This window comes from Arvicola amphibius, chromosome 9, assembly GCF_903992535.2.
Source record: "Arvicola amphibius chromosome 9, mArvAmp1.2, whole genome shotgun sequence".
NCBI classification, from domain to species: Eukaryota; Metazoa; Chordata; class Mammalia; order Rodentia; family Cricetidae; genus Arvicola; species Arvicola amphibius.
The window spans coordinates 40,605,535-40,616,932 of NC_052055.2; the positions used below are offsets into that span (position 1 = coordinate 40,605,535).

Below are 11,398 nucleotides of genomic sequence, written 5' to 3' on the forward strand. Positions count from 1 at the left end.
TGACAGAGACGGGCAGATTCTTGACATGTTGGTACAAGACCACCCAGGCCTCCCTCCTCTGAGTGGGCCCTCTTCAGGCATCAGTTCGAGGCTGCCAGAGTGGCCGGGGGTATCAGGCCTCCTATTCTCGGGCCCTGCGATGCCGAGTCAGAAACCTCCCCACCCATGCCCCCTAACACTGGCAATAAACTCAACTGTGACCCAGCCTGCTCCTGAGCTGCCTGTCTGTGAGGGTCCTTGGGGAAGGGGCTGAGGAAGTACACAGCATGTTGCCCATGTCTGGGGCTCCTGTCCCTGTATTTTCTCATCGGCAGAGTGTGGCCCTATGCCATCATATCTTCAGACACATCTAACACACCTTTGTCTTGGGAACTTTAATATCCGCTACAGTCTTTTTAGTAGTGCCCCTTGTCAGTCTGTGGCCAGCAGGCTCCACAGCATAACCCACATGCCTCCCTTTGGAGAGAAACCTATTCTGTCCCGAAGAGCAGCAGCATCAGAAGCCAGGGCCATCAGTGGAGTGCAGGAATAAGCCTTATCAGGAGGCACCTGGCCGGGGACAGTTGCACACAGATCCTGGTTCTGTGTGGGTGGACCTTGTGCCCACGTGATGCTGCAGGCCGGTCCAGAGTGGGAACCTTGGCACCCCATGGTTCTCTCTTCAGGCCCGGACAGAGTTCTTTGAAGGTGCCAGTGCTCAGCGGTCGTCACTGTCAGGCCTCGTGGGCTGTCTCTGGGAAGAAAAGTTCTCGGCATCGTTGAACAGTATCCTGAGGGGAGACCACGCTATGGCCGACAGTCCGGGGGTCTGCATAGATCTCAAAGTCATTGCCACCCTGCATTAAGGAGGACAAGGAAGACGTGATCTTAGGTGATGCCTACAGGGGAGGAGGTGCCCAGGACTGAGGCCCAAGAGACACCATTCCCATCCTGGCTCCTGCAGACCTGCCTCTCGCCTTGGACCTGCCAGGAATCCCACCATCCTGGCTTCTCAGACTTACCCCAACCTGCTGTGTACCATGGAACAAGTGTCTAGCCCTCTTTGGCCCTGGTCTTCTGAACTGCAGAGTGGGAGCACCGACTATCTCCTGGAGGCCCTGACAGGTCTCTGTTCTATTGCCTGTGTCCTAGCTTTGACCTTAGGTGCTTTGGGTTGAGGGGACCTGGGCAGGGCCACACTCACAGGACTGGTCTCATTCCCAAAGAAGTGGATGATGTCGAAGCTGTCCTCATCCAGGCTGTCGAGGCAGTAGCGCTTATCCCAGCCCTCAGGGAAGACGTCGAAGCTTATCATGCCTCCTGTGGATGATGTGGGGGTCATGACAAAATCCTGAGAGGGACAGACAAGGCTGGCAGCTTGTCAGGGAAGCTCACGAGGCTAAGTTGGGCAAAACATGCTTTGTTTTTGAGACAGAATTGTGTACCCAGTTTGGCTTTGTACTATGCAGCCAAGGAAAGCCTTGAATCCCCATCTTCCTGCTTCTACGTAAGTGCCGGGATTAGAGACACGTGGCAAAGCGCCTGGATCTAAGGCGCTTTGTTCATTCAACAACCCTGAGAGCCACCAAGGGCAGACTTGGGATCTGTAGGGTTTCATCCAGGCCGGCAGCAAGCAGGAGCAAAGGTGGGTTCACCCAGTCAGTCAGCATGGCCAGGGAGAGCCAAGGCGACAGCATGCTGGGACACAAACCACAGTGGGAGTACCCAGGGAGCTCCGGGGAGCAGACACAATGGTAGGTTCGAAGTGACCACGGCATCTGCTCTCCCCTCTGGCTACTAGGGAACAAGCCGAGATGGCAGCCGGGATAGCGGATGCCCCAGGTGTCTTGGGGAGCAGCTAGTGGCAGAGGTTGAGTCGCCAGCTTCGGAAAGATCTGTGGAGCCCTCAACTACTAGCCAGATAGACTGGGTACGGGAAGGGTGAGGACCAACGCCAGGCGGTCATTGAACAAGGCAGGCAAAACTGACACAGGTAAATAGTGTCCCCTGCTGTGCCCAGGACACAGGAAAGGCGTACCTCGGGAGAACCTCAGCCCCTTGCCAGCAAACTCCGTCTTTAGGGCTTCCACGAACTTCTCTCGGATCTTCTCCTTCTGTACAGGGAAGGGTACGAATTGGCTCAGAGGGCCTTCTGTAAGCCACGCCTGTAACCCCCACCAGCTCCCTGATTATCTGGGTGAGTGTGGCCCCCAATTACAAATGGGGCAACAGGTCCCCTTGCCTTGGTGTCAGTGCTGGGGCCTAGACCCAGAAATGGGGGTATGGAGGCAAGAGAAGAAAGGCGGAGGGTATGGGAGCAGAGTGTTGAGTCAGGTCGGATCCACCCTGCGATCTGCAGGCTAACTGGGTTCTAGGCCTGGTGGCTATGCTGCTTAGCTGTGTGGCCCTAGGCAAGTTACCTGACCTCTCTGGGCCCATTCCCAGAACTAAATGATAGAGAAGAAATTAATGAGCCGGGCGGTAGTGGCGCACGCCTTTAATCCCAGCACTTGGGAGGCAGAGGCAGGTGGATCTCTGAGTTCGAGGCCAGGCTGGTCTACAAGAGCTAGTTCCAGGACAGGCACCAAAGCTACAGAGAAACCCTGTCTTGAAAAAAATACTAAAAAAAAGAAAGAAATTAGTGGCTACTATCTGCTTCTCCTTCAAGGAAAATCAGAACTGAGAGATATAAGCCCCCTCTTGGCCTTGATTTTGCCTTCCTAGCAGGTGGTACGCCTCAGAGATAGGACTGTGGGTGCTCACCCTCTGAGGAAATGTAGCTCAGAGCCCAGGGCTGGGGGCTGTGCTTCCCTCCTAGCTGATCGGCTAATGATTGGACGGCGTCATGTGCCAAGTCCAGCCCTGACACGTCCAGTGCCATGACCCTAAGCTGCTCAAGGCAGGGTCCTGCCACCCCTCCTTGGAGTCTACAGGAGATTTGAGAAAGTACACGCCATCTGAACTGCGTACAAGCACACAGTTCTCAGAAACAGCCACATGTCCCAGTCCCAGCAGAGGTGAGAAAGAGGAGAGATGAGGGAAGGGGTTTGGGTTGCCAGGCCTCCCCCAGCATTCCCTGCTGCTCCAGGCCAGGCCCATCAGCTGTCCTCCATCCCCATCCCATCAGTAAAGCTGCCTTTCCAACCTGGGTAAACAGGAGGCAGACCTGGGACTGGAAACCTAGGGAACATGGGAAGGGGCCGCCTGGCTCGAGGTTGTCAAGGATCAACCTTCCCTATTCCAACAGGGAAAGTCCCTTAGCCCTGTGTCCACCACCTACCAGAGGCCTCTGTGCATTGTGGGAGTTGTACTTAAGACCCACCCACCCTCATGGAAACACCGGGGACCAGTCAGCCACATCAAAGACACACTCTGCAACCAACTCGCTAAGTGACCTGTGATGACAGTCACTTCTCTGAGCTTTGGTTTCCACACCAATACCATGGGAATACACCTGTTTATTCATTCAAAAGCATCCATGGCAGGCAGGCACAGTGGCACACACCTATAATACCAGCCAACAGGAAGCCGCCAGTTGGATGCCAGCACCGTGACACAGTGAGTCTGAGGCCAGTCTGGGCCGCACACTAAGACACTGCTTCAAAAAGCAAATGTTTCGAGTGGGGCAGTGGTGGCGCACGCCTTTAATCCCAGCACTCGGGAGGCAGAGGCAGGCGGATCTATGTAAGTTCGAGGCCAGCCTGGTCTACAAGAGCTAGTTCCAGGATGGGCTGCAAAGCTATAGAGTAACCCTGTCTCAAAAAACCAAAAATAGAAAAAAAGGAAAAGAAAAGAGAATGTTTCTTGGGGCGGGGTTGTTGTGAGTCAGTGACAGGGTACTGCCTAACATGTGTGAGGCCCTGCGATCCATTCCCAGGACCACCGACCTCTGCGCAGGACATGGGAGGGGTGTGGGGCTGGATGTGATTGGGGCAGCAAGGGTGGAGAAGAGGACAACTTGGTCAGGCTGGTGTGCTCCGGGCAGAAGGCCCAGTATGAAGGAGGAAACTGCCGTCTCTAGAATGAGCAGAAGCCACGCCTGCAAGGCGGGCTAGGGAAGAGCGGCTGGCTGAGTCAGGGTGAGAACGTGAGAGCAGGGGCGGATGAACTCACGGCACCCCTGACGTGTCTGCAGAAATGATCCCCCCCCCCAGGGGTGATGAACAGGGAGGCGATTGGCGTATAAGCTTGTAACCCCAGCATTTGAGAAACTAAGGGAGATCACAAGTTCAAAGCCAACCTAGGTGAATACCAACACAAAGAAACAAAATCTGGCATTTGAGAGGACTTGGTGTGTTCTGGATGCGAGTAAGAACGTGGCAGCTGCAGACAGAAGGCGGAAAGGCTGAGCCGGAGAGGGGCAGAGAGATGCCTTGGGGGTGTGAGGGAGGCCTGAGACGCTGCCCAGCCAGCCCTGGGGAGCCACGGGAGGCTTGTTACTGGGGAGATACAGACAGATGTGTTCTAAAGGTTCTCAAAGGCGGGCTGGAAGCAGAGGGTATGGAGGACAAGGGAAGGGACTCGGGTAACTGAGGACAAGCGGGTGGGAGCCTAGAGTTGTTGGCTCCGGTGTGGGTAGGAATGTGGCAGCAGCACCGAGGTGATAACATAGGTCACTTAGTGGCTGCAGGTCACCAGGAAAGGAGACCAGCAATGACAAAAAGAGGCTGGTGTGCCACAGAAGTGACACACAGGTGCCCTAGTGTGAACTCAAAACCCATTTTACTGGTGAGAAAGCAAAGCTCAGAGTGCTGAGTGAGGGCCTGCAGCTGCCCAGCAAACGGCACCTTGTCCAGCTCAGAGAATTCGATCCTCTCCTCCAGGGTGCAGCTGCGGCCGATGGGTGAGATGTTCAGCATGCCGTTCCGGAACTCAATGAAGGTTCCACTGGGAGCGATGAAGAAAAGGGGTGAGAAAGCCAGAAGTCACGGGGAAGGAGGGGAGAACGCTCTGGATTCAAATCCCATCCTCTCTAGAACCACAGTCTCCCTGGACTTCACAGGGTAAAAGAATCTACCCATGCATAAGTTAGGGTCCTGGACCTGTGGGTATGTAGCTCATTGGGAGAACACTTGCCTAGCATGGGCAAGGTCCCCAGGTTCTAACCCTAGCTGCAGAAAAAATATCAAGGGGGTCCATGTGAGGGACTCCCACTCTCCTCCCTGAATCCCAGCTCAGTGGGGCCTCACCGCTTCTTGGGCAGTCTGAGCAGAGCCATGTAACTGAGACAGAAGTTGATCAAGTCCTGCAGAAGCTCCTCCCCCAGGTGGTTCTGGATCGTCTGTGGAAGGAACACAAGGCTCGCACTGTGGCACACACAGGACAGAGGGAACCAGTTTGGAAAAGTGGGGTGCCCCAGCTAAGGCCTAGGGACACTGACCTGCTTGGAGAGGAGCCGTCCATGCTTGTACTGCACTGTCCCGTTCTCGGCAAACACATAATCAAACTTCTCAATGACTTGGGTCCCATGGAGAAGCCGGAGAGAAAGAAAGCATGAGACAAGGGCCCACTGTCCTTGGGGACGAAGCAAGCCCTGGGGACAAAGCCTGTGCTGTTTGGCTTAGCGGTCTGCACCCACTTTTCCATCCTAAACCGGCTTTTCCAGCACTTCCTCAACCTGTTTTCTTCTACACCAGCCAGTCACTCCTCTAGCCATTGTTCAGGTTGGACCTCCAAGATCCAGCTCCCTCTTCTGGAGGCCGTCCCAGGAATGGCCAAGAGAGGGCGCCATTTCCACTCTGCCCTCGCATAGCCCTCAGGCCTCCCCTGTGAAAACTCTATTCTCCTTTCTCAGTCTCTCTGCAGAGCAGTTTGCAGCGAGGAGGGCTACAAGAAGCAGCTGGGAGTCAGGGAGGCCCGGAAAGCATGGCTGGGATGCCCTGCAGCATCTGTGTGGTAGATGACCACGTAGGAAGGAGGTGTGGACAGATGGCATAGAGAGTCTGGACTTGCTAGAGAATAAATTAAGAGATAGGGAAAAGGGATGAAGGGGAAAAGATCTTTTTATTCCAAAAGATAAGGAAGCTTCTGGTTTGAGCGGGCGCTTCCTGACAAGGAGATGAAACTAAGTATTTCTAAGTTACTTCAGTTTCCCTATTAAAAACAAGATAATCGGGCAGGAGAGATGGCTCAGTGGTTAAGAGCATTGCCTGCTCTTCTAAAGGTCCTGAGTTCAATTCCCAGCAACCACATGGTGGCTCACAACCATCTGTAATGAGGTCTGGTGTCCTCTTCTGGCCTGTAGGCATACACACAGATAGGATATTATATACATAATAAATAAATAAATAAATAAATAATATTTTTAAAAAATAAAACACGCACAGCCTAAGGGCAGGATGCTGCCTGCTCTGCTTCTAGTTTTTGTTCCAGAAGTTAGCACAGTGGCGACTAACAGGTACTCACTAAATGTCTGTTCAGTGTGGTACCCTGGGGCTTCTCCTTCTCTGTGTCTTCTGCCCCACAGAAGCAGGAGAGGTACCCACACATCTCCCAGCTCCACACTCCTACCTACCCTACCCCAACGCCCGCTGGGAAGAGATGCTGCCGCTGGTGCCTACCTTCATCCCCATCGCCCAGCTGCTCGGCGATCTTTGAGTAGTCAGAGCCTCCCACCACGCCAATCTGCACCCTGCTGCGAAGCTTCTGCAGGAAGGCTGATACCTCAGGGTCAATTTTCTGTGGGGGGACGGGAAGGACAGACTCCGGTTACCAAAAAATCTGGGACCTCAAGCCGGGCAGAGGTGGTAATCAGGAGGCAGAGGATGGAGAATCTCCGAGTTTGAGGCCAGCCTGGTCTACATAGAGAGTTCCAAAGGTACACAGAGAAACCCTGTCTCAAAATAACAACAATTAAAATGTCTGGGACCTCTACTTGGCTCTTAGTGCTCAGAGTCAGGGAACCCACCCTCCACCTGAATCTGAGCACCCCTAATTAAAAAGCCAGAACTGTAAAATGCTTGGGCACTAACACAATGCCCACAGGTGACACCTCAAGTCGGATGTCACAACCAAGACGGAAACACACTAAAAACACTGCACAGATAGGGTGGGGGTGTATCCTCACGCCAGAGCACCCATCTGAAAGGCCAGTAGTCTGGGGTTTGAAAAGTAAAGGTATGTAAACAAAAAGCACAGCTGGGCGATGGTGGCACACGCCTTTAATCCCAGCACTCAGGAGGCAGAGGCGTGCGGATTTCTGTGAGTTAGAGGCCAGCCTGGTGTACGGAGTGAGTTCCAGAACAGGTTCCAAGGCTGCCTGGAGAAACCCTGCCTTAAAAAAATAAAACAAAAACAAAAACAAAAGCCACATATAAGGTGAATGGAGGAACCTATCTTGAGGTTTAACAACCTGAGTTCAGTCCCAGGGAGGCCCATGATAAGAGAGAGGTCCTCTGACCTCTACACTCTCGATGAGGTGCATGCGTGTCCTGTCACACACATGCATATAAAATATACAACAAACAAAATAAACTGTCTTCAGAGTAGAACACAGTAAAGCCAGATGCGACGGTGTATGCCTGTAATTCCAACACGGAAGAGCAGTTCAAAGGCACTGCGAGCTCCGTCTTTGAGAGTGAAGCTCTGTCTAAAAGAATAATTTTTGAGAGCATCAGGAGTTGTCTTTAGGCTAATCTACCAGTTATATATAAAATACAAATGAATTTTGTGTTTACATGTGGGTCTTATTGCCATCCTAACTCATTATGTCTATGCTCAGAATCTGAAAAATATCTAAAACCTTAAACATTTCTGGTTCTGAAAGACCTGGATAAAACCAGGTCTCCCCAAAGAAAGCCCTGGATAAATCCAGGTTTTCCCTCCCACCCCCGCAGGAAGAAAATAGTCAAAAATCTAAGCAGGGAGAGAAAAATCAGGAATCTAGGATTAACCAATTCAGTGACTGTGTTTCAGGAACTACCCGAAGATAAAGTTAGATTGTAATCTTGAGAAAGGAACTAGCTGAATATGACTTTGGGAATGGTCTTGAGAGGCAGGGAGTTGCCCCCTTGTGATCATCACTGATATTCTCGGAATTTTCTACCCTTTCGGATCACTGGGCTGTGGTTTCTTCCCTTAAAAGCCCCTTCTCCTGGTCACTCGGGGTCGAACTCTTCCCCTGCGTGGGTTATGAGTCTCGGCCCCAGTGCACTGGTTCCCGTCTCATCTCACCATTAAACCTCGTGTGATTGCAGCAAGGACGGTCTCTCATGAGTTACTGGGGGGGTCGTGTTATCCTGAGACTTGAGTGAGAGTCTCCCCACACTGGGGCTCTTTCAGTTGCAAACGTTTCAAATCAAAAACTCTTCACTTGCACAAGACAGAGACCTCAGAAGCTCCACCTGCTAAGCGCGGCTCTGGGGACTGAGCAAAGTGCCTGCCTTTCTTTGCCCGATTTCCCCTTTTATAAAGAGCCACTTAAAGGAGATCAAGCTACCCCGGGATGCGGGAATGTGTTCAAAGTGTATACAGATTCTCCACTAAGGAAACCTGAACAGGTGAGTCAGAACTCAAACTTCCATATATTCAGATATCCAAGATCAGAGCTAGAGTCCATGGTAGGAGGGGAACAGGAACTCCCAAGTGCTATCCATGAAAGTATACATTGGTGCAATTGTTTTGAAAGGCAATTTGGCAAGAGCCACTGAAACTTAAAAATGTCCAAACCCCAAACAGCATTTCAATTTCTCTTGCCTAAGGCACATACAGCAGTTCCTTGGGGGTATGGTTTAGAACAGTAAAAACTGCAACTCCCAAGCTTATCGGCCAGACAATGACACACGCTTCCTCGGAACTATTACCAGGCAAGGGTACAGATAAGGCCAGATCTCTGCTTTCAACAAAGCTAGGTCCTAAAATGTGCAGTTAACTGTCTGAAGCTAGTTGTAGGAAGCCACAGGCAGGATAATGCCGAGTCAGTAACAGCCGCGCAATACAATTTATATTTCCTATGGGCAGAGAGATCCAGATAAAAGCACCAAAGTCATACTACATAGACAGTATTACCTTGGGGAGAGGGCTGGCCCTGGGATACCGGTGAGGTCAAAGTGGTCTTTAGCCTTTAATGGTTGCATTCTTTGCAAAAAAGAATGCACTTGTGAATACATGTAGATTAAAAATTAACGGCCTAGCAGTAAACAAATTGGCAGGCAGTTACTGTCCAGGCCTTGCCAAGTCAGTGCAGCATAGGGTCGGGAGAGGCATGCCTAGGTGGGACCGCCCTCTCTTCCATCCTGGCATCTTCAATTCTCATCCACCCCTGCTGGAAGGGCTATGGGGAGGCTAAGACTTGGGTTCCCACCAGCTTCTGCTGTGGACGAATTCTCGGGTCATCACTGCTGTCCCCGCAAGGGAAAGTGGACCACTGGAAGGATGGGCAGGAACGACCATGGATGAGACAGAGGGAGGAGCAAAGATCGGAGGGTGAACCATAAAGTGCGATAGAAAGAAAACATACTCCCACTTACACTGACTCAGTGACCCTCTTGCAACCAGACTAGCCCTGGGACCTCTCACGGCACATGGGTGGAGCCAAAACGACACCACCAAAAAAAAAAAAAAAAAAAAAAAAAAAAAAAAAAAAAACTCGTCAGAAAAGCCGCTCTCTCCCTCCGACCTGAGGTGGAAGGTAAAACCTCTAAGAGGCTTAAGAAACTAAACCCAGGCTTAGGCCTGGGGACGCCAGGGTGGAATGGCTTGAAGACCTTTCTTGCCCTCACTAGAGGGCGACTGAGGGCTTGGGAGCGCGCCGAGCTCGGCCTGAACACCGCGTTCACTAGCTTGAGGACTGGCTGGTTGTGCATCCTAGGGCTGAAATAAGGGTGGGAGCATCCCAGAGCCCCAGGCTGGGTCTGTGGAAGCCATGGGACCGGGACACCTGGCCTCCCACCCGTGGACGTGGCTCCCAGGACTGGATCCAGACTCTGCGCGCTCAGGAAAAAACCTGGGCACCCACCCGCGAAGCGCTGCGGCCTGGAAGGCCCGGAGGACCTGGGTTCCATCTCCCTGGGGACCGGGGCCGATACCATTGCGCTCCACATTCCCCACCGGGTGGCGTGGGTGTCCGCGATCACATGGCTGTGCGCCCCACGCTGGATCACGGATGTCCGCGTGACACTCGGCAGGCGCTGCCAAACCTCGGAGCCCTTACCTGGCGAGCGGGCGTGAGGGTCCCGTCCACGTCAAACAGGCAGAGGATGCGCTCTTTCCTGCGGGCGCCCTCGACGGCGACAGCCATGGCTGCAGCTCCGCGCGCCAAGCGCTGTCGCTGCAGCGGCAGCCGGGGTCGGGCGCGACAGAGGTCGGGCGGGGCCGAGGCGGGGCCGGGGCGGGGCCAGTGTGCGGCACGGGGAGGAGCAGAGGCCATCGGTCCTCCCTCGAGGGAGCGGGGCCCGAGCTGCCGAAAGCGGACTCTACTGGCACTTAGGATGGAGGGGCGTGGTAATGGGCGGAGTCAGAGCTCTGGGCCGACAGAGACAGGAACCGGCGGGAAAAGGGGTGGAACCGGAAAGCAGTGTCGGGCCAGGATTGGACTTTAGTTGGTTGCAGGTGATTGCAGGGCACGCCCTACGGGGGTGAAGGTGGGGCGAGGGCGGGGCTCAGAGCCCGGCTGCGCGTGGTTCCTAAGGTTTGTAGGACGAAGGGGGAAGAAGTCTCCGGAAAAACCTGGTGCGCTGGCTCACCTGTAATCCAGCACTTGGGAGGCTGCTTGCGCCGCCATTGCCCAGCTGTTATTCTTAGTTATATTTTTTGTTTATTTGTGTGTGGGCAAGTGCATGAAACAGCACATGTGTGGAGGTCAGAGGGCAATTTCACAAGAGCAGCTTCTCTTCGTCTACCATTGTAGATCCCGTAAATCTCCGGGCATTAGGTTTGCACAGGTGCCTTTACCGATTGAGCCATCTCAGCGGATAAGGCACACTAAATGCATTTGATGCAGGTCTGAGCATGAGGGTTAAGAAAAACAGAGGAGCCATTTGTTAGAAGGCCCAGGACTCATCTTTCCGTTTTCCTCATGGCGGCTGCCCAGCCTAACCACAGGCCTCTGGCCATGAGGAGAACACTGCCTACCTAGCTCCATGTGGAAGCTGTTGGGGGAAGAGGTTGGCCCGCCAAGAAACAAAGGGTGAATAAAGGAAAGAGACCACCGTGTGACAAGATCCTGACCCAATCTATGGGCTTCAGGGACTCACAGTTGTTGACAGCTTTTCTACAAGAGCTAGTTCCAGGACAGGCTCCAAAGCTACAGAGAAACCCTGTCTTGAAAAAACAACCAACCAACCAAACAAACAAACAAACAAAAAAACCCAAATGTCCAGGCTGGGATATGAGTGTCTTTCCTGATCGCAGGTGTCTTGAGTAAGGACCATGAAGCCATGACGTTTTCCCCCAAAGAAGCCAGAGAAGCAGTGAGACAGTC

The 11,398-nt window shown here is 53.0% G+C and overlaps 1 protein-coding gene across 1 annotated transcript; it reads right to left on the bottom strand.

Moving 5' to 3' along the window:
• Positions 1-359: 359 nt before the first annotated feature.
• Pmm1 (phosphomannomutase 1) lies at positions 360-10,269 on the bottom strand. The gene is made up of 8 exons (XM_038342975.1): positions 10,130-10,269; positions 6,540-6,657; positions 5,360-5,436; positions 5,169-5,260; positions 4,767-4,866; positions 2,018-2,093; positions 1,184-1,299; positions 360-836 (listed from the first exon to the last, which is right to left on the bottom strand). The coding sequence occupies exons 1-8, from the start codon at positions 10,214-10,216 to the stop codon at positions 714-716; spliced, it is 789 nt and encodes a 262-aa protein (XP_038198903.1). The 5' UTR covers positions 10,217-10,269; the 3' UTR covers positions 360-713.
• Positions 10,270-11,398: the final 1,129 nt, after the last annotated feature.